This window comes from Syngnathus acus, chromosome 15 (genome assembly GCF_901709675.1).
Source record: "Syngnathus acus chromosome 15, fSynAcu1.2, whole genome shotgun sequence".
NCBI lineage: Eukaryota > Metazoa > Chordata > Actinopteri > Syngnathiformes > Syngnathidae > Syngnathus > Syngnathus acus.
Genome location: NC_051100.1, coordinates 401,920 through 429,613, shown reverse-complemented (window position 1 = coordinate 429,613; position 27,694 = coordinate 401,920). Strand labels below are relative to the sequence as shown.

General features: G+C 46.9%; 1 protein-coding gene across 6 annotated transcripts; it reads left to right on the top strand.

The window, feature by feature from the left end:
- The first annotated feature begins 267 nt into the window (after nt 1–267).
- On the top strand, nt 268–27,204 carry gbf1 (golgi brefeldin A resistant guanine nucleotide exchange factor 1). Of its 6 annotated transcripts, XM_037270930.1 has the most exons (42): nt 268–398; nt 460–597; nt 2,227–2,330; nt 2,688–2,754; nt 11,147–11,278; nt 11,500–11,618; nt 11,796–11,904; nt 12,009–12,069; nt 13,098–13,152; nt 14,197–14,344; nt 14,421–14,641; nt 14,730–14,889; nt 15,240–15,451; nt 15,649–15,747; nt 15,829–16,023; nt 16,324–16,507; nt 16,644–16,775; nt 16,859–16,947; nt 17,033–17,235; nt 17,320–17,443; nt 17,892–18,017; nt 19,052–19,134; nt 19,212–19,448; nt 19,532–19,625; nt 19,900–20,076; nt 20,297–20,361; nt 20,490–20,613; nt 20,684–20,755; nt 20,917–21,011; nt 21,083–21,236; nt 21,594–21,822; nt 21,998–22,158; nt 22,240–22,492; nt 22,804–23,036; nt 23,221–23,371; nt 23,760–23,890; nt 23,971–24,072; nt 24,320–24,433; nt 24,503–24,679; nt 25,059–25,239; nt 25,412–25,699; nt 25,739–27,204. In XM_037270930.1, the coding sequence occupies exons 3-41, from the start codon at nt 2,235–2,237 to the stop codon at nt 25,651–25,653; spliced, it is 5,607 nt and encodes a 1,868-aa protein (XP_037126825.1). In that variant the 5' UTR covers nt 268–398; nt 460–597; nt 2,227–2,234; the 3' UTR covers nt 25,654–25,699; nt 25,739–27,204. The 6 variants fall into 6 exon arrangements, with proteins under 6 accessions (XP_037126825.1, XP_037126826.1, XP_037126828.1 ...); XM_037270931.1 differs by having other exon boundaries at nt 460–596; nt 2,221–2,330; nt 25,412–27,204; XM_037270933.1 differs by having other exon boundaries at nt 14,197–14,326; nt 25,412–27,204.
- Nucleotides 27,205–27,694: the final 490 nt, after the last annotated feature.

The following is a 27,694-nucleotide window of genomic DNA, read 5'->3' as shown; positions in this document are numbered from 1 at the left end:
GTAAATGTAGTCGCTGGGGAAGATGACGTCACTTCCGCTCTACAGCTCATCTAACTAACATTACTGCTGTGTTAGTTCCGCCTCTATTTTTTATTTTTTTTTGCTTAAGTATAGTTCGTCTTCTCTATTTTGTTATATGTAGTTTAACAGATCGTATGGTTTGTACAAAACTAAAGGCACGTTTTCAAATAAAAGAGGCCTTGTTATATTCCTTATTAGGCCACCTGTAAGCGTGTGCCAAACTGTCAATCAAAATGCCGTTTTCAAGTGCGGTTGAGAGCGCATTGCCTTTTCCACGTCAGTGTGTTTACCAGGGCCAGAGTGACAGCTACTGCAGGGCTATTCTGCTTTCTTTTTCTTAAGCGTGCGCCATTTACTGATGATCGAATAAATTAGCGGTGCGTGGAAAGTCGATGCCAATTTCCCTTGGAATGTCCCAAATTTGTGGTTTGTCTATAGGTTGTGGTGAATTGAACTACAATACTGGTCTTCTCCACTCACTGTTGGCCGGCCGGCTAGCTGCTAGCCTGCGCAGCTAGGTTGTCAGTATCTTCCACGGAGCTGCCTCCATCTTCCAAGTAGAAGTCGCACACACAGGTAATGCTTCTTTCCTTTCTGGTGAACCTTTCGGGGAGACCCATTTCTCGCGAGCGTTATGCTTACAGAGCCATGTTGTTTGCAGGCGACCAATCTAAGAGAGTTTACATGCGAGTTGCACCTGTCAGTCTTGTAGGCTGCTTTTGCTACAGGTAGCTTCAAATCTGACTCGAGCTGTGGTCGCTGGCCATCATTCACTATGACAACACCGCTGATCGGAACAACGTAGCCTGCTGCTGACAGGAGTCGTTCTTAACGACCCTTGGAACGTGAGGCTGCATGCTGAAATGAAGGGATGGGTGACTTATTCACAAGTCTGTTATTTACTTGAAGCTATGTACAGTCGAGGACATAAGTATTTGATCCCTCACTAATTTGCTTGGGTCTTCCAGCACGACCACGACCCAAAACATCCACGGCCAAGGCATCAAAGGGGTGGCTCAAAAAGCAGCACAGTAAGGTCACGGAGTGGCCAAGTTGTCTCGATACCTTAATCCCATAGGAAATGTGTGGAGGGATGTGAAACTTTAAATTGCCAAGCGACAACCACAAAGCTTTAAGGATTTCTAGATGAATTGCCGAGAGGAGTGTACCAAGAGTCCTCCTGATCAGTGCAGAAAAGCTGTAATTAACTGCAAGAAACCACCAAGTTCTAAGCCATGCTTCGCCAATACGTATTTGACTCAATAAAATGCAAATCTTTTCTATCATGTGTTTTTACTGCATGAAAACCTCCAAAAAACCTATTCCAGCTGATTTCAGGCAGTGGACGGAGGAGACCCTGAACTAGTTGCCAGGAAGACCAGGGCCGGAATTGAACCTGCAACATGTGCACTGTGAGGCGCACGTGCTGACCAGTGCGCCTCGGTGCCTCCCTTTTTCACCCTTTTGATTTGATTTTGTCATCAAAATCAAAAATCTAGCGGCTGTGGCCGTGTTGGATTCTCAGCAAATGCTGCAGGCCCAGCCATCCTCGCTATCATTGTCTCCCTTCTGATGTATGTGTTTGTCCGCTGATCATGAACGCAAAAGAAGGTGGTGCCACCTACTCAGCAGCGAGGCATGTGCACTTTATATTGCGTTCAAGTAGGGCTTTTATCTGGAATGGCTCCCACAAGTAAAAGGTTAATCCGGCAATTTTTCAGATGCACTCTTCAAATATGAACAGCCCAGGATTTGGATTCCTGTAATCCATATTGGTTCTAGGTGTTGACAAGGAAGACATCTTGCATGTCATTTTTGAAGAATAAGCCTAGCTTAGAATGTAGCAGTTCTTCTGTCTGTCGCGGGGGCAGCAGCAGCAGCTTTAGGAGGGACTCCCAGACTTCCCTCTCCCCAGCCACTTTGTCCAGCTCATCCTGGGGGATCCCAAGGCGTTCCCAGGCCAGCTGAGAGACATAGTCTCTCCAGCGCATCCCGCGGGGTCTCCTACCGGTGGTGGGACATGCACCCTGGTGAGATGCCCGAGCCACCTCATCATAGATGTTTTGGGATGCTCTACAAAGTGAATGATTATGCAAAAGCTGTGCTGCTCTCTTACTTTACTGCTTGCAGTAGCGTCCACGGAAATCTATCTTCATCAGTCTTCCCTTCACTTCAGTCATTCGCACTTTGATTAAATCCCATCAGAACTCAGCATGGTGGGCAAAAGAATCTACATTGTCCAGGGTGAAATTACTGCTGTTGCCGGGGCTATCAAGAGGAACTCCAGATGGAACACCCACACTCCCTTGGTAAGTGGCTAACACTTTGCTTTTGAGCTGTGACCAAAATATTCCCCTTCGTTCTTCATACACACCTAGAAGGCAATTCAATCATCCGTTAATTGACAACGAGTCGACCATTAAATGACTCCATCATGATTTTTGATGATCAATCATGTATTGAGCTACCCTTTTCAATGTCAAACTGTCCAAATGGTCCGAATTTCAGCTGTCAATATTCTCCAATCCCTCCTCCTCTGTGAAAGCAGTCTGATTATCTTCATGTTGACATTTGTGACGTACTATTTGATTTGATTGTAGCAAAAAGAAGGTTTCCAAATGAAAGACTAATATTGTGCCACCCCTTCTCCTTTTGCTTGCTGTCAGGATGAAGAACAGGATCCGTTGTTGAACAGCTTTGGCCACCTGAAGGAACTACTCAGCCACATGAAAGGTTTGCGCTTGCCATACTCGCTCGCTCGGGCAGGTTACTTGCAAGATGACACTGCGTTCCAAATTAGGATGCAATGGATATTTTTCTCTGAACAATTATGAGGCTCCTCTCAAATAAGGCTTCGGAACACTGACACTGTACGTATTTCTCGATATTAGCGGCAGCCTCGTTCCGCTTCAAACCCTGACATTTATTTTCCTAGTGTAAAAGGTGGTGCGAATTTGAATTGGCTGACGTCTATGACATCGCCTCGTTGTGTAGCTGCCATTAAAACATTGATTGGTGCAAAAGCGTTGGCTGAATCTCCGTAGTTTCCCGATTCCCCTTTTGGTGTTTGTGCCATTTTTCTTTGTAGCAAATTGAGGTGACGTGATTGAATGACTTTGGGTTTGTGGACGTCTGCCAGACGGGATGGAGCTGCCTCGGACAATACGGCACGCCGTGGTGCATTTGCGATGAGACCTGCCAGGCAGCTTTGCTAGCTCTTCATCTCCAGTTGCAGCAGCAGCATTGGGCCAGTCAATCCACCATGCGCTTGTGCGTTGCTGCTGCTGCTGGTGGTGGTGGTGGTGGTGCTGCTGGTGGTGCTGGTGGTGGTGGTGGTGGTGGTGGTGGTGGTGCTCCTGCTCCTGCTCCTGCTCCTGCTCCTGCTCCTGCTCCTGCTCCTGCTCCTGCTCCTGCTCCTGTTCCTGCTGTTCCTGCTGTTCCTGCTGCTGCTGCTGCTGCTGCTGCTGTTGTCTGTCTCCAGGGAATGCCGCTGCCATTGTGAGATGGACAGGCACTGCTGGCCGACAAATTCACCACCAACCCTCCTGTTTTTTTCCCCCTTCCTTATTCCATGATCGCAGCAGCAGCAGCAGCAGCAGCAGCAAAAACTCCAAACATGCCCTCGATCACTTTCTCATTCAACAGCGCACACAATCCTTTGTTGCGGGTGGGCTGTGTTTAGTTGCTGCTCCAAGGCATTGTGCTTTTCCCAGCTGAACCTGCATTATCAAAGCGCCGTAATGCCATTCGGTCAAGCGTGCGCGTCTGCTCTTCCAAAAACGGAATGAATTGGCTCCCTCAAGATTTGTCACCTCGGCCGGGTCTCCGCTCTGTTGTTTCTTTTCTGGCTGACGGCTGTTGTGTTTGACGCAGCGTGATTGACGGGAGCATGTGCCACAGAGCCAGAGCCTTGTGCAGCTGGAAGCATATCATCTGTGATTTTAGTTGGGTAAATATAGCAGGTTGTCTTGTCAAGGAGAGAGATAAATTGTTCTGGGAAAGGAAGTGTTGCCCTCGTTTGAAACGCAAGGAAAAAAGTTTCCATCATCTCCTTGAAAATTCTCTCTGGACTGAAACAATGAGAGCGAGCGCCAAAAGAGAAGCTCGCTCCCTGATGGAACACGTGGCGCCATCCGTCAACTGGCTCGACATTGTCCGAGGCAGCGGGGCCCCGGGTGGGTGGGTGGCGAGGGGGAGGCGTCGCGGCTGGCACCTCGCTGGCCTCGAGCGTGTGCTTGTACTTTCGGGGTGAACGCCATATTCCCAAATTGTACAATACTTCCATGCCAACATTGGGGTCTGAGGGTACCATTGCTGTTTTGTTGTTGAATTGGCTTAGCAGTATGGCTGCTTGGGGAATAGCCTTTGTTAGACACTGCTCCGCGTTCTACGTAAGTCGCGGAGCTTTTCGAATCTTCCGTCCTGTCAAAATTCCCTCCCTCGGCTGCAATGGGGGTCCATTTTTCCTGCAGCGGTAAATCCCTTCATTCTTATTCATACAAATGCAGGTTTAGAGCTCAAAAGAGCCAGCCGGCCCCTGTGGTGCAAAACCTGAGTGGCCTTTTGACTTGCAGCTTTCCTCCATTTGATTCCAACACTGCTGAACACATTCACAAGCACACATCTAATTGACTGGAATCGGCACCAGAGAGTAGGATGTTGCCTACTTAGTCATGAATACTTTCAAATTGCATTGTGGGATCTGGTGGATAGTTCACATCCATCCAAATATTCCAAATTCACTCTCAATGACGATTGCACGCCACGATGACAAAATTAGCATCATGGCAAAAAAGCCTGTGATTTTGAACGGGAATGTCTCGACTTTCTGTCAGGCACTTATTGGCCACATAGCAGCACTCGTCGTGTCGAAGACGGCAGTCATCCATCCTTAATTGGTCGCGTTTTACTTCCACGTCAGTCATGGAGAGAGAATGCATTGCACGTGATGCCGATCTTAGTCTCCTTTCAAGGTCGTGTGTGTGTGTTTCTCAGACCTCAGCTGTGGCCAGCCAGGCGCTGGTGGGCGTCTCTGGGGTGGGTCATGGTCTGAGCACATGGGAACTGATGGTGGCCTCCCCTCCCGCCCCCCTCCCTATGCCATCTGATCTTTGCACATATATCACTCCCGATTGAACGGGCGGGCGCAAGGCAGCTGCTAAATGCCAATGAGCAGGAACCATATTTCATATCGTTCACCCACTTATGCAAATATGTTTACGCGCGCTGGCATTTGGAGCCAAGAGAATGCACATCATGGAAATTGTCGACATGTCTGCCGCCGCCTGACCCTCGCTCGGGTCATGTCGCTTTCAAGATGAGATCACGGAAGAGACTCTCGCTTTGCCGTTAGTGTTATTTTGATGACCTGCTCAAAAGACAATACACGGCGGCGTCAGGCTACACTTGCTTTGATCCTCTGTGCCTTGGTTTTTCTACAAATCTATTTTTTGCTGTAGGCAGCTGTCAACAGAAAGCAGATCCAGTATTGCCTGCCTATTCATCTTTTACACATAAGGTTCGTTGAAGAGCAGTCGTTCACTCCAGGTTTGACATCTAGTTGTGGTTTGTCGCTGTCAATTTCAACAGTGCCCTAACTGGGGAATGACAGGCAGGGCTTAGGTCCGGTGTGAAAAAAGGATGCAACTGTTGTCCCGAATCAGAGACTCCCTACAATGTGACGAGTGGAAGGAGTCGAGAGCTATTAATCACGCGCGCCGAGATGTCTGCAGGGGTCAAAGGGTGGAAAGTTTAGACGACGGACAGGTTGTCATCTGCTGGATCTTGATGTGTTGACAGCATTTCAGCTAAACTTCCCAAACGAAGGCAAGTTCAGCAACTTGAACTTGGATTTTCACGCACAAAGCAATCCAAGTCGAAGAGGTCGAAACAACTAGTCGCGGATATGTTGATGTATTTCGAACCGAGAACGTAAGAGCGGGAACAGCATAGCATGTATATGTAGTAAGCTCGCCCGAGCTACTGAATTGGAACTAGACTTTGGATTTCTGTCATTTTGCCAGGAAGGATTCTGCGTCCAGGGGAGTCACCATTTCTGAGCTGAACCAAAAAAGAAAGCAAATGCATACAACCAGGAGCGTTTTAACCCGACAACACCTTTCATATGGCCGAAAAGACATTTGGATGAAAGGCAGTGGTGAGGGAGCCAAGCAAGACAGTTGTAGGCTGACGAGGGGACGCAGAGACAACGAGGTGTTGATGGCTTTGAATGCAAAATGGATCTGCTGCTATGTACCACCGTGTTCACTCCCTTCTCTCGAAGCAGCGTTCACAGCTTTGGGTTTCACATTTGTCGTACAAAGATACGGCACATTTCCAAGTGTGAGATAGTGATCCATTTTCTCTTTTGCTGCTTGGCCACCACTTGGTTCCTTCTGAACGTGTCCAGCCTGGACTCGCTTGGTAGGCAGCCCGCTGTGCTTCTGGCATCAATAGCCTTCTGAGCTCTGGGATTTTGACATTGATTAGGGTGAGCCTTTACCTTTGTTTGGGTGGCCTATCCCTCCAAATAGCAGTCTGAAGCTGCGTCGCAGGTCCCGACCGAGTCTTTACAAACGGAAGTCCGGTCGGTCTCTTGGGTGGTTTGGTCGCTCAGGCTCAGGGGTCAAAGGAGCATGAACTTGTGGACTTCTCTGTTATTGGTGAGTCAAGTAAAGGGTCAAACTAAAGCATAAATTCCTCTCAACTCAACACCACTGACTGACACTTTACAAATGAACGGCTGTACTTAGGATGTTCCGTACCAAAATGTTTGGATTCTTTTTGGTTTTTATCGGTTTCCAAGGTGAACCGACCTATCGGGGCTCCGTTGCTAATCTTTTCGTGTTGCCATCCTAGCATAAGGCCAGAGTCCTTCCGCTTGATTGAATCCATTCAGATTGGCAGTTCTGGACCCGAAAGAGCCGAGGTTTCGAGTTCAAGGGAAGTCGACGCAGGACGCAGGAAGCAGGACGCAGGTCTGGATTCAGAGCACGTTGAACCTGCTTGCTGGAATAATGCCCCCCCCACCATTTGCCAGAATTTACTTTGTTTGGACCGTAACGCCCCGACAAGTTGTTGCATATTGTTGGCAACTTTTGATTCCAGACTTGGGTTGTATCTACCAGCGCCTGACCACATGACGGCTGGGTGCCATTTTCTTTAAAGGTGACAAAAGCAATAACCGATTGTTTTTCTGTTTATCAGAGGTGACATGAGCAGTGGCGCAAGGGGATGAGGAGGCCCTGTGTAGCCATAGCTAAATATACATCCCTGACAGCTCCATAATAGGTTCCAGGAAGTTCAGTCGAAAATAAAAACAAAGCAACATTTCTAGCTGATTGGCTTTGAAAGGCCGCTTTTCCTTGCTGAATGGGAAAAATGTGGACTTCAGCATTCCATGGCCATGATGCCAGTCAGATTGGATCGACGCAGCCTTGCGTGTGCAGGCAGAGCGGAGCAAAGCAAAGCGGAGCAGAGCAGAGCAGAGCAGAGCATGCTTGCTGTTAGTTGGTTAGTTGGGGAGGAGACAGACGCATTACACTGCAGAATTCAACTTCATGGGAAAGAATTTGTCCACATGTTTTCAAAGGCCTCACATCATATTAACAGGATGTTTCTCAACTGTAAAAGTCTCTCAGTATTATCAATAAATGATAGTTTTTTTTTCTTCCACCAAGTAACAAGTTATTCAAACGTGTAGACTTGTGTTTTTTTATCTTCCGCTAAGTAACAAGTTATGCAAACCTATTCTGATTGATGCGTGTCTTTGGTTTTGCTAGCGTTTTGGCTTCATTTACTCCCCCAGACCTCGGAAAACACAACAAACACCGGAATGAGGCCGTTGGATTTCTGATTTATTTTTATTTGTCTAGCAATGAAGGCCGGAGTCGATGTTTTTAATTTGCATTCACTCTTTGGAAATTAGTACATTAGTCAAAGTCGAGGGCTACACACAATTGTGTTTTTATTAGAAGCGCCCAAAACGTCCAATTTTAGAGGCGCACACTGTAAATAGACTCGTGACGCCAATGTTCACCTTTCCCTCAATTTTCACTTTGCAAATTTCAACCCAACCATTGGAAATCAGGGTTGTCCAGTAAGTGGAGGCTCCGCTGTTGGATTCCCTTCCCGCTCTGTTTGAGTCTTGTGGTGTCCTTGGGCAAGACACCTTGTCACACCGGTGTTTGGGATGGATGGGAATGTCAGGCGGTGGTCGGTAGGTGCACGGTGGCAGCCACGCTTTTCCGGGCAGGGCAGGGCAGCTGTAGTTGCAGAATGTTGTTTACCACCACCACCACCACTAGCACCCGCGTGTGAATGTGCGCGTGAGTAGCATACCCACTTTTGAGTGGCTGAAAAAAGTGCCATATAAATCTGATATCAATTGTTAGTAGCATTCATTCATCTTTTTAAAAATGTGGACAGTTTTTACGAGTTTGTCATTTCGAAACCAGTTATTGATCTTTTTGTTGACCTTCATCCATTCCATTTCTTTGGGTCGACAGTCAAAATGACCCTCCGAAGCGAAGGAAACGATGACAAAAATGACTTTGACACCCCAGCTGCTGAAAGCATCAATGAATTTATTAGCTATTATGATAAGAGCTCAAGTGAACTATCCAGCGGAATGACAGGTACCTAAGTCTTGTTTGCACATTTCATAGATGACTCTCCCTCCCTCCCTCCCCGTGTGCTCTGAAATCGAGTCCCCTAAAGCTGATCCTAGAATGTGGATCCACAGGGGAATCATTTATGACAGTTGTCGCCTTGGTCCGCTAAGCCAGTCCAGGAGCAGTCCAAAGACTAAGAAAAGGGCATTTCGGGGCCGCTCCGGCGGGGTTAAACCTGATAGGCTTTAATGTATCCAGCATCAGTGCTTTGAAATGGCCCGTGGAAGGAAGGAAGGAAGGAAGGAAGGAAGGAAGGAAGGAAGGAAGCCACTGTTGTTTGAAAGTCATTCGCTCTTGCCAATCGGGAGCTCGTCGTACTTTACGGCACAAACGCATTGTCTTTGCTACTTGTGAACTATCTACATGTGACGTGAGGTCCACAGCCTTTCCATCTTTCCAAGACTTGCGTATTTCCGTACATGCAGTATCAATAATTGATGGCTTCTATCAAGTCTTTGTGGTGAGACAAAAGCACGGCGGGTGCAGTGGCATCGCTCCGATGATCTTGTCTTCTGATGAGATCACAGTGCTGCTCTTTGCCTTTCCAGTGTGTGCTTTCTGGAATCTCCGCATGGGAATGTCATTAGTGGAGAATTGTAGGAGGACAGCAGGTCCGACAAACACTTAAGAGTCATCGATTGCTCCTGGCCTTTTGGGATCTTATTCCTGCCGTTTCCTTCTTGCCACATCCATCCAAAAGTATCAAATAGCCCTTCCGCAAACAGTCCCTAAATTGAACTTTTGACCTTGACGAGAGTTGCAAGGTAATCCTACTCTGCTTTTGATGTCCTTGCTCCACTCTTCAATTGTGGGATTCTGCCTAAGACTGCCCTGTTTGTCTAACTCTTGACTCTGCTTAGATAGCAGCCTTACAAAATTCTCTGTCGACGCTCCAGATGGAAAGAATGATGGTTTTATAGTCACAAGGTTTGCTACATAGTAGCTCGTGTTTGTATTTCATTTCTGATGTTCACTTCTTTTCGTCATTGTCTGGACAACACGGCTCGGTTTCATCTCCCTTATTTTATTTATTTTTTTTGGTTCTAAGCCTTTTCTGCTCCAGTGCCAATAGATGTGCATGTGTTAAAGCGAGCTTCTGTTTCTGCAGTAAGCCGGCTTTATCCCGAGGTTTGAGGTTCACCGGCGCACCTTTGCTTTCTGCTGGGGTCATTCGGAGTAGTAATCCACACATGGCTGGATACTCCGAGCAGAAAGATGGAGCTTGAAAGGATGAAGCTAGTGCTCAATCAGTCTGTACACATTTTCGACCACTTTCCAAGAAATTCATCTTATGCTTGATTTGGCTTTAATGAGCAAACTCAAATGACATGACTTCTTTAGTTGTTGTCAGTTGCAAGTGGAGGTCATTTGGCTTGTTTCACCGTGACCGCAGGCTGATTCCAAATCTCGAGTCTGTTCGTGGGCTTTATTTATGATTGCTGACGGCGTCAGTCAGTCAGTCAGTCAGTCAGTCAGTCAGTCAGTCAGTCAGTCAGTCAGTCAGTCAGTCAGTCAGTCAGTCAGTCAGCAGCGACCGACCGTGTGCACTGATGGCCATCCCGATCAATACGGCACAATTTAGTTTTTCAATCTGCTCTTTGGGAAAGAAGCTATAGCACTTATTGGGGGATCACCTCTGAAAAAGTCTTCATCAAGATCTATTGACAGATTCATTAGAGCACTCTGCTTCCCCCAATACAACCAGTTTTTTTCCCCCCAACCCGGAACCGTAATGCATCACCAAAAGCTTGTTTTTTTTTTGTAGACATAAACAAGAATTAAAAATCTCAGCATGAATTCCATTATGATGCATTTTTGATGATGCATTCTCTGGTTGTATTTTCTTGGCGTAAAGCTCCCATTTTCTTTTGCTTGCTTCTGAATTTACACTGGGTTGCGCCCCCCCCTCAAAGTATGACTGCTCAAAGCCCTCAGATTTAACCCGAAATAAAACAGCAGGTGAAAAAATATTCAATAAAGCAGAAAGTAATGGGTTTGCCTTTGAAAGTAAAGAAGCCTTCTTCAAGTGGCCTTGGCGGCAGATAAAGCCTCTTTGAGTTTCCAAATGATTCCATATTTTATTTCCAAACAAAGCCGTAGGCAGGGCTATTGGATAGCACGCTCTAATTCGAGGTGGTCACATGTGCACTTTTGGAAATGAGTTGGGCTCTGGCTGCAGCTCTTTTGATGCCCAACTTGTTTTTCTATACCTGGAGTGGAGCCATGATCTATCTGCACAGTATGGTGAGGGCGGCTTTCACTATGCCATCCATGCGCGTCTCCCTCCACTAACTTTGCCTCTTGTTGTTTTTCTATGATTTGCCTTACCCCCCATGACCCCACCCTCTCTCTTGGAATGTTCCCGTGAAAGATGGGTTCCCAGACCTGCTGCCATATGAAAGGATTACGTCAATGATGTGCTGTCTCATCGTAGTTTGTATTTTCCCTTACAGAACTGTCCGACGTTGAACCCAACGTATTCCTACGACCGTTCCTGGAGGTGGTCCGCTCTGAAGATACCACGGGACCAATCACAGGCCTCGCCCTTACATCTGTCAATAAGTTCTTATCCTACGGCTTAATAGGTAAGAGCTTAGCGATCTTTCCGAAAATATCGTGGAAATCAGACGACCCCCTCCCGGTGTAGTTGAGCACTGCCGTCTCCTGGGTAGCAGAAAAGATTCTGTATTTTTCTTTCCCTCGACTCTGACCCATATTGTAATATTTTGTTGTCCAGCACGTCGGTCATGTCATCAAGTGTTCTTTCTATTTAATAAAGAGCGTATGGAAAACATTGTATTTGCAGATGCCAACCACGAAGGTGTCGCCGAGGCCATCGAGAATATGGCCGATGCGGTAACGCACGCCAGATTTGTCGGAACGGACCCTGCCAGTGATGAGGTGGTCCTTATGAAAATTCTACAGGTAGTGTCATTTAGTCTCCATATTTTCACAACTAGGTACATTAGCTTCACAATCTCCTTGGTGCTAGAGCAATACCGTTGTTTATTATTCTATTGAAGCAATGCGTGTTCATGTCATTGATTTGAAAGTAGACTGTCAAGTCCAAGCTTGTGATATCCTCCTCCTCTCGTCTGTCAGGTCTTAAGGACCCTGTTGCTGACACCAGTTGGAGCTCACCTGACCAATGAATCCGTTTGTGAGATCATGCAGTCCTGCTTCCGAATCTGCTTTGAGATGCGCTTGAGCGGTTGGTTCACTATCCTCCATTTTATTCCAACTTGGATTCTTTCTTGATTTATTTTATTTTTTTTTCCTCCAACGTCACGCATTGTGTTTTTGGTGTTGACACAGAGCTCCTGAGAAAATCGGCCGAACACACCCTTGTGGATATGGTGCAGCTACTGTTTAGCAGGTACATTGATGTAATGAGCTACATTCTCTGCGGTTGTCGTCGTCCTTCAAATATGTTGTGGCGAGGTGCTTTGTATTTTTTCATTTGAATACAGATATAATCAAATGTTGTCGATTGTTTTGCTTCATTGATCCTGTTATTGCAAAGTGCCAAAACCTTTGAATTTCATTTCATAAAAAAGAAAAGAGAGAGAACCTAGGACTGCTTGGACACGTCATTTCAAATGATAGAATGGATTATTTACACACACACACACACACACACACACACACACACGCACACACACCTTATTTAGCTCCACCCGCCTCCTGGCCATAGATGGTGGATAATAGAGATGTGAATGAAATGGAGCCTTGAATGAGCAGCGCCGCTCGTCTCGTGGATTCTAAGAGTATTAGCAGGCTAATCCCTTGGACCCACAGCTCATCCAATAATCATCCTTGTGAGACAACTCGCGAATATCACACTTGATGTCACTGGGGGCTGATTTCTCCCCCTTTTTTTCTTTTTTTCCTTTTTAGTGTTTGTCAATTTGATTGCTGGTGACATCTCATTTTCCAGTAAAGCCTTTAAGTCCACAATATTGTAAAGACGCACACAGACAGACACTTGGCTTCACCAGGGAATGTTGAGATTCCCACCAATTGATTGGCTTGAAAGTGTCCTACAGGCTATTCCTACACAGGGCTGCTCCAGAGAACATTGAATACCTAACAGAAAAGAAACCAATTCCGCTGCATTTCCACTGTATAGTAATTGATCAAACATAGTAGTGGTGGCTGTTTGCATTAACAATCCCATTTTGCAGCTTTACATTTATGAAAGGCACATTTTGATTTGTGTTTCCAAATCACTAGTTTATAAGACGTAACAAAGTCATGCAACATGATTTTCTCCAATTGAATCCATTTTGGGAAGTAGTCAAGTCAAGTTTATTTGTAGAGCCCTAAATCACAAGCAGTCTCAAAGGGCTTCACATCGTGGACAGGTCGGCTTCTGACCAAAATGTCTGTTTCCTTTTCTCAAAGACTTCCCCAATTTAAGGAGGAGGCCAAAACCTACGCCGGTGCCAGCATGAAGAAGGTAATGAAATGTTGATCTGCTTGTAATTTGACCCTGTATGTGGATGTTTCTCCCCATTCTTTTGACACTTACTCGTTTCCTTGCTTGCCAGTGGTGATGGATGGATGGATGGATGGATGGATGGATGGATGGATGGATGGATGACAAGTCATTTGTTGCGATGTGATTTGATTTTGGAAGTTGCATCGTCAACAACAGTGGATGTAGCTTCAAAGTAAAAGAGCTTCGAAGCTGCACAGCCTTTTTCTGTGGCCTTCCATCTCCTGCCTCCAACCAAAGCACATCCCGTGCAACCTTCTGAAGACACTTGTCAAACCATGTCAACTCCACTGAACTTCAAACAAGTATACTCCAAATGAATTCATCTCAAGGATGACGTTCCAACATTTTCAAATACGGCTGGAACATGGCTGATATTTCCAAAAGTGACGCACTGAACAATTTCCCGATGGGCTTTGTACATAACTGTGCCTGCATGTTTTTTTGTGCCGCTGCCACGTTTCCTCTCACTAATCATGGGCACCTGCTTACTCCCCTTCTTTTCTGAGGCTTACAATATCTTATGGAAAAACAAACGCGTACAGGTAAGAAAGATGACTTTAAATTAAGGCCGAAAATATTCCCGCTCCCTATTTTAAGAGTACCGACCCCACACTGTCATGTGGGATCAGATTGTCCGTAGTTGAAGAAAAGAAATATATATACGTATATAGATCTAAAAAATGCAACTCAAGGCTCCCTCCCAGCCTTTGACCATCGACTGGCTCGCACTGAATCTGAGTTCCTTGGCCCTCCAAGATTGGTGAGCCCATGGGAAGAATGAACCATGTTGCGGCTCACTCCATCCAATTGCCTTGCTGACCCCAATCTGGGAAAGCCAAATCCTCTTTTCTTGTCCGCCCCATGTCATATAGTAGCAACTTGCTGGATAACATGTCAGAATACAATACAATACAAGATTGTACACAAAGCATGGTATATTATCCAGGCCTTGTTTCTCATTCCAAATTTTGGGGAGTTGAATCAGGCGCATTGTCTTTTCAGTTGAAGATGCGTACAGGTGGGATGAGTGAGTCATCCAAATGGAAAAAGCAGAAACGTTCACCAAAGGCGACTGGCCACATAGTGCCGAGCGCTTCTGGAGCCATGGACTCCGCCCAGTCTACCAACCTCGGTAATAGCAACTTGTCTGGTAAGGGCTTTCAAATCTCCTTTCTTTCCAATTGTATCTGATCCCTGTTCGCTCGCTGTCCTTGTTCTGCTTTTAGGCGCAGTCGTCTCAACGGAGCAAAGGTGTTCGCTGCCCGCCTCAGAGAGTGCCGGCTCATCCATCTCTAGTCCCACCGCCACAGACAGCGGCTTCGACTCGTGTTCCAAAACCACTTCTCGGGAAGACCTCTCTGACCTGGATCAGTGTAGCTTGTTTGCAGCTACACCTGGCAACGCTAACCCACTTTTGGAGACCGATCCTGGCTCTGCCAATGCGCAGGTGAGCTCGCAGGCCTATCTTTTGAGATGGCTAATGCGGGAATCCTATGCTCAGAATGTGCTCCGTGTCCTTTTGCGTGCCATTCAAGTCGGACGATAGAGCGACTCAATCGGCATCGGTAGAGTCCATCCCCGAAGTCCTGGAGGAAAAAGACTCGGTTGCCGAACAGCCAAGTAGCACCTCTGTCCACGACATGGACTACGTCAATCCTCGAGGTGTCCGATTCACACAGTCCACACAAAGAGATGGTGAGAATATTCAACAAAGTTAGTTCTCTGTGAAACACATGTTTATTTTCTCTCAGCCTGCAGTTTAGACATGTCGGGCTCGCTGCCTCCCTTCAGTCTGCAAAGGCTGCCTTTTGCTGGTTGGAGTTAGTCATTGCACCCTATTACACTTCTACATTCATTTAGAATGTTGAGTAAAAAAAAAAAGTGTCTCTTTTCATTTGTTTCATTTTAATTCCTATTTTGAAAGCGTCTATCATCTCTAGTTTTGTCCGTTTTTAGCACCGGTGCTGTAAAATTGTTTCAAAATGACCAAAACAAAACAAAAATGACTTTTTCACCATTTTGCACATTCCTGCCATTACTTTTAGGCGCATCCCTCATCCCCTATGGTCTGCCGTGTCTAAGGGAGCTCTTCCGCTTTCTAATCTCCTTGACCAACCCTCACGACCGCCACAACACGGACGCAATGATGCACATGGGCCTGCAACTGCTGAATGTAGCCCTGGAGTCGGCGCACTTTGTTAACTACCAGTCTTTGCTCGGACTCATCAAAGATGAGCTTTGCAGGCATCTTTTCCAGGTAAACTGTGGTAGCTTGAGAACCCAGTAGTTCATTGTACATTATTATTATTATTATACACATGAGATTTTGTCTGTTTTTAGCTCCAGAAATGTTCCAATTCAAAACGTAAATGTACTCAATTTTGATGAAAGATGGCAGGTGAATGATGAGGGTGAATAACTTTCTCCCCCCCCCCCCCCCCCCTCTTCTCGTAGCTGCTGAGCATGGACCGTATGAACCTCTATGCTTTGTCGTTACGAGTGTGCTTCTTGCTATTTGAAAGCATGAGAGTGCATCTTAAATTTCAACTGGAGGTAATGAGCATTTGTCATTATTTGTCATTTTTCGAAAGGTAACAGAACATAGTACTTGTTGTAATCCCCATAACCCGACAGATGTATCTTAAGAAACTGATGGACATCATCACGTCAGAGAATATGAAGATGCCGTATGAGATGAAGGAAATGGCTTTGGAGGCATTGGTCCAGCTGTGGAGGATCCCCAGCTTTGTTACTGAGCTCTACATCAACTATGACTGCGACTTCTACTGCTCTAATCTATTTGAAGACCTGACCAAGCTGTTGTCAAAGGTAGCCCGTCCCATGCCTGGCTGCAGCCTGGCCGCCTGGCCGCCTGGCTGCCTGGCCGCCTGGCTGCCTGGCTGCAGCCTGGCTGCCTGGCTGCCTGGCTGCTGCCTGGCTGCCTGGCTGCAGCCTGGCTGCCTGGCTGCAGCCTGGCTGCCTGGCCGCCTGGCTGCCTGGCCGCCTGGCCGCCTGGCCGCCTGGCCGCCTGGCCGCCTGGCCGCCTGGCCGTCTCCAGTCGAGGACACATTGACATGACACATGATTTTTTCCAATGCTGTTTGTTTGTTGTTGATTTGGACCCGCCAGAATGCATTCCCTGTATCAGGGCAGCTCTACACCACTCACCTTCTGTCACTCGAAGCTCTACTCACTGTGATTGACAGCACCGAGGCCCACTGCCAAGCCAAAGTGCCCGACAACACCGCTCGGTCGGAAAAAGTGCCAGCGGAGGGAGAAAGTTTCCTGAAAACTGGAATGGATGCTACAGCTGGTAAACTCCAGTCATAGTTGGCTACGTGAACATTGTTTACTTGTGGGAGATCTGGACTTTCTTTTCAATATTTGATCATGTCCTGACTTTTACTATATGTCCATTAAGATTTTGATGATGCGCGTGCGTCTCTCAGATCCTATTCAAGAGGCCAGTACCAATGGTTTTCCACTTGTGGATGGTGGTCCAGGAGGCCCAGTGACCAGTGGAAATCTGATGGCAGAAAAGATGAACCGGTGTAGACAGGAGCAAAGAGAGAGTGACGCAGGTAAGATGAGCGACTGGCATGCTTTTCATTGTATCGAAAAAGCAATACAACTCCAGCAAAGGGTCATATTCTCTCCATTCCAGATGACAAGAAAATCTTTCAAAAACCTCAGCGTTTCACTTCCAATTTACCCGACTCCCAAGAGTTGCTGGAAATCAGAACAAAGAAAAAGGTGTCACGCACGCACACCGTTTCACAGTGTAACACAATAGAGTGCCTCTGTCGTCATCACGTTGTTGATTTTGCCTTTTTCCTAGCTTCTGATAACCGGAACGGAACAATTTAATCTGAAACCCAAGAAGGGAATTCAGTTCCTTCAGGAGAAAGGCCTTCTCAATCAGCCAATGGATAACAACCAAGTGGCCCAGTGGCTTCGAGAAAATCCCAGATTGGACAAAAAGATGATCGGGGAATTTGTCAGCGATCGCAATAATCTGGAGCTCCTCGACAGCTTTGTCAAGTAAGAAGAGAGTTGCCAATTTGCTTGATGATTGATTGCTAGCTAGCTTTGGCCCTCATTCCCATTTCCTTTGTCGCGTGGCAGCACGTTCGCCTTCCAAGGGCTTCGTATCGATGAGGCCTTGAGGCTTTACCTGGAGGCTTTCAGGTTACCCGGCGAGGCTCCTGTCATCCAAAGACTTCTGGAAACATTTACAGACAACTGGCATGTAAGACACCTAATGGCGATATGAATTCTTTCGACATGAAATTGTCTGCCGTCCATTTTGAACAGCACACAACAAGGGCGTCCCGTCCCGTTTGTTCAACTGATGATGCGTACGGTGACAACAAAGTCAACAAGTGTCAGACGAGCATATTCTTGTTGTCGGATGACAGCAGCGGGGGTCAAAGGCACGAGAAAGACCTACTCGACGGCGACAACATTTGTCTTCCCGTAATAGCGAGAGAAAGCATGTGACCTGGAAACTATTCCTAGTCGTGACCTTCTATTGGCTCGAACACCAAAATAGCCATCTTAAAAGCGTCAATGAGTTATTAGGACTCAGCGTGACCGGCCGGCCGGCTGGCCGGCCGGCTTCTCCACTCTCTGGCTTCCAAAGGTTGCATGTAATTTGGCTTCTAAGCGTGCCGTGATCCCTTTACTCCTTTTTGCAGAAAGTAAACGGCTCTCCCTTCCTGACCAACGATGCAGGATTCGCCTTGGCCTACGCTGTGATCATGTTGAACACTGACCAGCATAATCACAATGTCCGAAAACAGAATATCCCCATGACTGTCGAGGTTGGTGATTGCTCATTTATTCTTTTTCTTCTGCCCAACTTTTCACAAAATGTCAATATTTGTCAACAAAACCTGAGTGGAGATGAAATCAGCTCGACATCAAATGTGCACATTCCGTACGAATGAAGCAAAAGCTGATCGATTGTTGCCAGTGTCTCTCTCGCTGGTGCCACGTTGGTTCCCCCGGGGGTTTTAGCATTTGCGCCGTTTGAGCCGGGCGACTCGGAAAGCCCTCGCTCGACAGCTGCGAGCAGCGGTGGTCTGTCTGAGAGGCCGACTCGTTGGTGCCAAACGGTCGACCGAGTAAGGGTCGGTCGGTGGGGGGAGGCGCTCGCTCGCTCGCTCGCTCGCTCGCTTCGTCTGTTGTCTCTGCTACCTACGTATGTTCCGTGGTGGCAGATTCCCAAGACTAAACAGGCTCTGGGGTCTTTGCCAATGGATGGTTGGGCCACACGTCTTCATTCAAATCGCGAGTTTTTATTTTCACCCTGCCCCCTTTTTTCCATGTGCTTTGAATGTGGAATGAGGCTTCCGATATCACATTTCCAAGAGGGCATTTGTAGGTTAGGGAGGGAAAAAGGCATTTGAGCAGTTGGCTCTGGCTCCAAAACAATCATTTCGATAGACCCAATAAAAGTGGCGCCAAACACTTGAGTGACGCAACGCAGCAGGTTGCAATGTGTAGTAGTAGTCCGTGTTGGCACCGTGCTTCTTTTTGACGTGAGAAAACCATGCCGAGCATCAGAGCCTTTGAATATGAACTGACGCCGTCAACATTTAGCAAAGCCTACCGACCTGCGACTTGAGGCCGTCCGTCCGTCCGTCCGTCACTTATCACTCAGCCCTGGTGTTTATTTACTGGAGGATCTTTGCCCTAATCCCTGTTTTGGAGACTTAACCATATTAAGTGACACACGTCATGAGTCAGTCACCCGCAAGCGAGCAAGCAAGCCTTTTAATTGTTCACTGTATGCTCACTTGAAATCAAGGCACGAGACGAGCTGCAATTCAACGGCTGTTTTCGTTTTCAACAGCAATTCAAGAAGAATCTGAAGGGAGTTAATGGGAACACCGATTTTAATCAGGACATGCTAGAGGATATCTACAATGCCATTAAGTAAGCTGGAGTACACACTGGAGTAGTGTCTTTCCTCCAATAGGAGCCCAGAGCACCAATGTATGTTCCTTTTGCAGGAATGACGAGATTGTGATGCCAGACGAGCAGATGGGTTTAGTGAAGGAGAACTACGTGTGGAGTGTGCTGCTTCACCGCGGCGCGACACCAGAGGGGATCTTTCTTCACCTGCCGCCCGGCAGCTACGACCACGACTTGTTCACCATGACCTGGGGCCCTACTATCGCAGCGCTCTCCTACGTCTTTGACAAGAGTCTGGATGACAACATCATCCAAAAGGCCATTACCGGCTTTAGGTATCGTCTTGACAGTTGGCTTGAATCAGAAGATGCTCAGCTTTTGAACATGCGTGTGTGTGTGTGTGTGTGTGCGTTTGCAGGAAATGTGCCAAGATTGCTGCTCACTATGGATTCAACAATGTTTTTGACAATTTGATCATCTCGCTGTGCAAGTTTACTACTCTGAGCAGTGAGGTGGGAAAAGTGCACTTGTCACCACCGCGTTGTTATTCATTGGCAAAAGACACGGAAATGTTTTCTTTGATGTCATTTCGCAAAGGCTGTGTCACCGCAGGATTGATATCATGTGAAACCAATTCAAGGTCTGAAGATAAGAGAGAAAATATATGGAGGTCCGTTTTAAACGAAACAAGTTCTGTGTTTGCAACAGGATACGGACTGCATTGACAGATGATGGAACGTTGGCATTGGCATTGGTATCGATCTGACTCTTTGTTCTCCTTTGTAGTCGGTGGAAAATCTCCCGACTGTATTTGGGAGCAACCCAAAGGCGCAAACAGCCGCCAAGACGGTGTTTGATCTGGCCCATCAGCATGGCAACATCTTGAGAGAGGGTTGGAAGAACATCATGGACTCCATGCTGCAGCTGTTCAGGGCCGAGCTCCTGCCCAAAGCCATGGTTGAGGTCAGTTTCGATCGTGCCTTTTCATTTGGTATTGGGACCTCCGGCCGTCACTTCGATTTGTAGCTTATTTATTGGATCATTATTTCTTTTCTTTTTGGTGACTTCATTCTTTGAGTTGCTGCAGAGCTACACTTTTCTCCCGTTTGATTTGGAGGTTTCTGCTCCCACCTACTGGCAGTCTGTCCGTATTGTTTTGGCCTTGTTGTTTTTTTCCAATCAGGTGGAGGATTTTCTCGAACCAAACGGAACGATTTCTCTTCAACGAGAGGAAACTCCTTCTATTCGGTATGTGCGTCGTTCGGTACTGTGAATAATCTAACAATAATAATGAATAAATAATTCCCCCATCCCTCCCAAATGTTTTCAATATCAGCTTTTCAAGCGATGAAAGAAATAAGCATTTCTCATTTCAGTGGGGAGTCAGCAGTGCTGAGTTTTGTCAACTGGCTGACACTGAGCGGTGCTGAGCAGTCTGGACTTCGAGGGCCATCGATGGAAAATCAAGAAGCCAAACAGGCCGCTATCCTTTGCATCAAGGCAATTATGATGCCCAAGCGCAGTTACACAAGGGTCCGCTGTGTAATGACATTTTTGTCTTTATCTTCAGCAATGTGACCCCGAGAAAATGATCACAGAGAGCAAGTTTCTCCAGCTGGAGTCTTTACAGGAATTAATGAAGGTAATTGTTGTTGTTGTTGTTATTATATATATATTTTTTGATATATCCTGCTACTGTCGAGTCGTTGTTTTTGTTGTTGTTGTTGCTGTTGCTAAAAAAAAAGTCAATTTGTTTACGCTATTTGATTTCAAACGAAAGAATAACTAAATGATCCTCTCCAGGCGTTGATATCGGTCACCCCCGATGAAGAGACCTACGACGAAGAGGACGCCGCCTTCTGCTTAGAGATGTTACTGCGTATTGTCATGGAAAATCGGTAGGAGTGGGAACGCAATGGAGTGGTGGAAGATGAAGGTGTTTTTCCAAATAGTTCTCCTCTTCTTTTAGAGACCGTGTGTCGTATGTGTGGCAGACAGTGCGCGAGCACCTGTGTCACCTGTGCGTCCACGCTAACGAGAGCTGCTTCTTGGTCGAGAGGGCTGTCGTAGGCCTGCTTCGACTTGCCATCCGCTTGCTACGACGTGAAGATATTAGCTCTCAGGTACGGCCGTCATCGTTTTTTAGTGGCTGTCTGACAAAAGATGCATCCTTTGAATTGAGTTCCCAACTAGCTCATCGCAATTGTTACACTTTGAAGGGCTACATAAATGAATGAATCCATCAATCAATCAATCCATCCATTTGACTTGAGTGAACTGGTCAACTGTTTGACGAAAACTCCACCAGCCCTGAATGTGAAATTTGACCTCGCGAATAGACTTTACGATGGAGGCGTTTCGGTGGAACATAGGCCGTGGAAATGTGTCGATGACCCATCTGCATGTACTCGTTTCATTGCGGCATCGAGGCGCTTCTCTGTTCTTCTTCATTGCCCCTTTTCTTGAAATGCCACACGTAGGTGCTGCTTTCCCTGCGTCTTCTGCTTATGATGAAAGCGCACGTTTTGTCCCGGGTAAGCCGAGAGGTGGCTTATGGCCTTCACGAGCTGCTCAAGACGAATGCGGCCAACATCCACAGTACCGAGCATTGGTACACGCTCTTCTCGTTGCTCGAATGCATCGGTGCTGGAGTCAAACCTCCGGCCTCTTTTCGGTTTACTACCTCTGCCAGCACGGACATTGAAACAGGTGAGCTATTTCTCGGCCTATAGATGTTAGGGCACACACCATTTGGATTCAGTACATTTTCAACGGATAAGTTGTGTATCAGATCCAGCATGTAGGAAAAAAATGCAACGCCCGAGCGCTTGTATTGGTCTTTTGCATTCAATCGCCGTCCGTCCGTCCGTGCGTGCCCGCCCAGGTGCTCAGTCAGATAGCGAGTTGCCGTCCCCGCATCCGAGCGAAGTGACTCTAGATCGTGGCTACACATCTGACTCGGAGGTCTACACGGAACAACACAGCAAGGCCCGAATCCCTCGCTCGGCAACAGACGTGGACGTCGCGAGCGGTGGATGGCTGGTGGTCAGTAACCCACGCCGCGTAGCACTTTGCATGAGCCGATGCTTTGACATTGTTTTTCCAAGCCGCAACTTTTGTTTTTAGGTGGGAAAGGAGGATTTAGAAAGCAATAAGAGCCCGGCGGCAGTCGGCTCCAAAGCGCAACTCAATCACCCCTTGGTGAACCAGTACAGTCTGACACTGGGTCAGGACCTCGGCCAGCACGACACCAAGTCTCTCATCAAGTGTGTGGAAACGCTGTCATTCATTGTCCGTGACGCCGCCCACGTCACACCGGACAACTTTGAGCTGTGCGTTCGAGCCATCCGGGTCTTCGTGGAGGCGAGTCTCAACGGAGGTTAGTGGTTCGCATTGGCAGAAAGTGCGTCGGTGCTATTTTTCAACGCCCCTGCAATGGTACAAATGACAAAGCACTGACACAGGGATACATGCCCACATGTGACAATGCACCATGTTGACTTCATTGAACCTCTCTGTCCCTGTCCTATGTAACAAATGACGACCTTCCCGCCCGTATTGAGTCATTAGTTAACTCTCAAGCCAAGTTGAGCTCAGGCCCAGTTTCCGCCAAATCAATCATTGCAGTTCCTCAATAAGCAAAAGTTAGAGGTTGCGCCTGCCTCTCTCTCTCTCTCTCCCCATCCTCAGGTTACCGCAACCACGACAAGAAGAAGAGTCATAGATATGATTCTGCCAAGTCTCGTTTGAGGAAGAAGGCCGGCGGCGCAAAGGAGAAAGAGAGCGGCGGCGGCGGCACAAGACGAGGAGGCGCGAGCCGGGCTTCCGGCCATCGTCCGTCGCGTTGCCATAGCGATGAGGAGGAGGAGGACGAGGGTGTCCCGGCAGGTTACCATACGCTGTCATTACAGGTTAGTCGGGATGTAAGTACCGGAGCCTTCTTTTTCATTCCGTCCAATGTCATTGATTATCGCTTTGACCAAACACAATGGCCTCCAGGAGTTTGCGATGGCATGATGGATGGATGTTTATGTTGGATTCTTACAGAAAGATTGCTGAAAAGCATGCCCATTTATGATTGTGTCATGTGGTTCTGATGTCGCTCAGCTTTTAGATTTAATGCACACGTTGCACACTCGGGCTGCCAGCATCTACAGCTCTTGGGCAGAAGAACAGTGCAATCTGGAGGCTGCTGGTAAGAAGATTGAAGCTGACTCCCAGACACTGTGGACCAGCTGCTGGTGCCCACTGCTGCAAGGTTTGCATCCTCTTGGCATGTACACGTACTTGCAATCGTAGTCGAAAGAAAGAAAGAAAGAAAGAAAGAAAGAAAGAAAGTCCTCCCAAACTGTCGTTTCTTTGCACACAACACAGAAAGGAATGCACACTGTCGACATTTTAATGAAGCATTTTATTTGAATTGTAATTTTCCCCATTCATTTTGCCACACGTTTCTTCATTTGAATAACGCACTCGAGCTACACAAGCAGCAGCAGCAGCAGCAGCAGCGTATTAAAAGAGTCCATTTGAACGCATACAACGATTCAAGTGTACTGTTTGAATGATGAAAACACCCCTGGTTTAATCTGCAATCAAAGCCTTTCAACTTGTTTGACACATTTTGTGCTCATTCTCTCTTGCTTAAGGCATTGCTTGGCTGTGCTGCGATGCCAGACGTCAAGTGCGCATGCAGGCCCTCAACTACCTCCAGAGGGCTTTGCTGGTACACGATCTGCAGACGCTCGATGCCACGGAGTGGGAGTCCTGCTTCAATAAGGTGAACCTTCATCAACTCCAGACTATGAAGAAGGCGTCCGTCCGTCCGTATATTAAGCCAAGCCAATGATCTCCTCGCAGGTGCTATTTCCATTACTAACCAAGCAGCTTAACAACATCAGCCCGGCCGATGTCGGTGGAATGGAGGAGACCAGGATGAGAGCCTGCACTATCCTATCAAAGGTTGGCGCACTGTGGATGACGTATTTGGATTGGCATTGGAATTTCAGTAACTGCTTGTACGTATATTGAAGGCAGCTGATGAGCTTGCGCTATCTATGGCCAATTGTAAAGGTGTAGGGGCCCGCGGGCATCAGGCTCTCAGGTGCCTGTGGCAGGCAGTTCCTCTTGATAAAAGATCCTCATCCTTGACTTTTAGGCTCGTGCTGTGGGCAAACTTTCTTTACTTTCGTCTGCGTCACGTCCGCAGGTTTTTCTGCAGCACCTCCTCCCGTTGTTGTCCCTGCCGACCTTTGCTGCCCTGTGGCTTACCATTCTGGATTTCATGGACAAGTACATGCATGCAGGATCCAGTGACTTATTGGTGAGAACAAAAGTCATTTGAGACCTTAGGAGTGTGTGCATGTACGTACCTCTGTGTTGCCGTGTCCAGTTGGAGGCTATCCCAGAATCTCTGAAGAACATGCTGTTGGTGATGGACACGGCAGAAATCTTCCGCAGCCCAGATTCCAAGACGAGATATTCGGATTTGTGGGAAATAACGTGGGAACGAATCGACTGTTTCCTCCCTCACCTGAGAGAGGAGCTCTTTAAACAGACTGTTTTACCAGGTACTGATTTCAAGTGATCAATTAGAATCGATTTCGATGATACGATAGCAAGATGTATTGCAAAACCACCAAAAGCCAGTCTTTTTGACTTTTGGGACTGCATGCTAAAAATAAACAAAAAAAGACCGTTTTTTCTTTTTTCTTTTCTCACTTCCTCACCTGCAAAATGGCACATTGTAAGCGAAGCATAAGAGCCACAAGTGTGAACTGGCAAATGATCTCATCTGCCAATGCCAGGCCAGGTCATCATGTCCCTCTTACATTTGTGGTTTCTTCTCCGGACTACGTATAGCTCCATCAATACTGACTTTTCAACGATGAAACCTTTTGCATGTTCATTGGAGTGACTTGATATTGATTGGTGATGTTGTATCTTTCGGTCCTTCAGAAGCTCCGTCTGAGGTGCAGCCACCGTCCTCATCCTGCCGGCCTCCCTCACCGCAGGGCTCTGGGGTCCCTGCACTCCAACAACCGCCCTCCCCTGTCCCTGTGCCTGCAGAATCCCCAACTCCCAGCCGGCCAGCATCACCCCAAGAGACCCAAGTGGCCAATTCCAACGGTACCGCATGCAAATGATTCCGCACGGGAATAATGACAGCGCAGCTTCTCTTAAAGAAAGCAAAGCGTCTTCAAATGACACCTCTCCTTCACGTATTGAGCGATTTCAGAAAAGAGACCTGGCTCAGATTTGATCCGTACTGTTGACATTGAAATGAAATTGGGTCTTTCAGGAGCAGAGCGATCATCTTCCCCAACGTTGCCCTCGATGCCGGTGGCAGCGGCGCAACCCCCTCATGGTCAAGTGTGTGCAGCCTTGAAGCAGTCCCCACTCATCATCCAACCGCTGGCTTCCCCGCTGCAGGTGGGAGTCCCGCCCATGTCGCTACCAATCATCCTCAACCCCGCCCTCATTGAGGCCACGTCCCCGGTACCACTGGGGCCGGCGGGAAGCACATCTCACGAGGTTCAGTAGGAGCTCTGTGGGACCTCCCTCCTCCGCAAGTCAGATCCCACACTTTTGGCTCTGCTACTACTACTGCGACCTATCATGGTGATTCTGGCAGATTCGGCTTTCTTTTGACTCCAAATGTAGACCTGAGAACCACAAGCTCATCACATTTCCCTTTTAGTAGCTACATTTGCTACTCTGGGAATGTTGGTGGTATGAGTTGCTCTTCATGTTCCAGATTATACTCTAAAGCCATTGTTTGTTTTCCGACAGCCAGCGCTTTAGTGCTTTAGTAGCGTTTGGACACTCCACAACAGTTTAAGGAAATTTACATTCACACAAAAGGCTGTGTGTGTGTGTGTGTGTGTGTGAGGGGGCATTCCATTCATCTATCTTTTGTGCCACTTGCGTCATTAAAAAACATGTCTACATATATTTCTGTCTATTTTGTGGGGTCCATCTCTTCTGTTGGACACTCCTGTAATAATTCCAAGAAGTGACGGTGCGCTTGCGTATGCTGGTGCCTAGCAACTTTAGCCTTCTGTAGTTTGTCACCTTGCTCCGAGTGTGCTTTCCAACATGTGGCCCACATTTCAACCTCCCAAAAGTTGTGAGCTTTGCTCATGCCTCTTTGGCGTCTGTAAATGTTGAGATTGCAGGCAGAGTCAAGTTGTATTTTCCATCCTGCATGTCAAGTGGGTTGAACTCCTTGGCAAGCTCAAGTTAAGGATTTGTCTATTGAGAGAGGCTAAGAGGCCGGTCAATGCGTCCTTCCCTTGCCTGCCCAGACCCCAAAAAACGATTTGAAAGCACCTCATGAAGGCTTTGTGTGCTTGCGTGCATGTGCAGTCCTTCAGAGGATCAACATTCCAATGTGGAGATGAATTCTGCGGAGTGCAATATTGTTATTTTGTTGTGCTTTGTATAACTTTGGACAATGTAGCACAGTCTAAAATCACGAGGCCTGCAAAAGTTCATAATGACAACAATGTATCTGAATGATTTTTTTTAGATTTCAAAAATGACTTCAACTGAATCCTGAGGAAAGATCACATCGTGCTTGGCCATTTTCATTGACTAGCTTGCTTCCAGAAATTCTGTCAGTTCATGATAATATTATTTCCCTTTCAACTTGAATTGATATACCTATACTTTCCGACTTGCTGAGCAATGCATACGTGACATTTACTGGATTTGAAAAGAGAATGTCTTGCTTCTGTTTTTGCATCATTCTGACTCTAAACAGTACTACTTGAATCCCAGTGATGTCACCAAGTCAGGGCAGGGCAGGGCAGGGCAGGGCAGGGCACCCAGAGGTTCTCTTTGCGATCTTTTATGTTATTTATTGACTTGGAAACAAAAATCACACCACCCAGACCAAGCAGGAAAATGAGTCTCCTGCCACCAACAGCTTAAGAGATTTTTTTTTTTTTTTTTTTTTATAAACGTTGTATGTTTATTTTCTTGTGGATCTGGAGCTGATGTTTTGCTTAAAGAGGAATCAAATGAATTGAATTTGTACATACTATATCAATGAAAGGTGATGTACTTATGTAGTAAAGCTCATGTAAATAAGTTGTTGTCGTTGGTCATCTTCTCCCACAAGCCTCCTCGACTGAATTTCCTCGTGACTTGTGTTGGCTTTATAGAGGGGAAAGAACTCGGGTCGTACGTTTGCAATAACGTAATGTTTTCTTTTATAAGGTAAGAGGAAGGTGAAAAGTCCGAATATGTTTCTTCGATGTGGTCATTGTCGAATTGCAAGAAAGGAATAAAATGAAAGAGGTTTGGAGAAACGTCACCTAAAAGATGCAGCCATTATTATCATAACAACCATGAAAGCAAATGAATTCTCAATCACAGTTGGGGTGCAACAGGATTCACCTTGGTTTAAGAGTCGTATAAATGAAGCAGAGCTTGTTGCAATCCAGCCTTGGTTTCAGATGTGAAATGCTCACCCAGAAGCAAATGATGTCAAACATTTTATTTCAAAGCAAAATGAGAACCACATTTGTTTTCCCGGTATCAGAAACGACCGAAGCCAAGAAATAACTTCGAGTTGTAC

Excerpts from the sequence above, each read along its gene's own strand:
- gbf1 (XM_037270931.1), top strand. The coding sequence starts at position 2,235 with ATGGTGGGCAAAAGAATCTACATTGTCCAGGGTGAAATTACTGCTGTT. Across the intron at positions 14,890-15,239 it reads ACAGTCCACACAAAGAGATG|GCGCATCCCTCATCCCCTAT; the intron begins GTGAGAATATTC and ends CATTACTTTTAG. Across the intron at positions 20,362-20,489 it reads GAGGAAACTCCTTCTATTCG|TGGGGAGTCAGCAGTGCTGA; the intron begins GTATGTGCGTCG and ends TTCTCATTTCAG.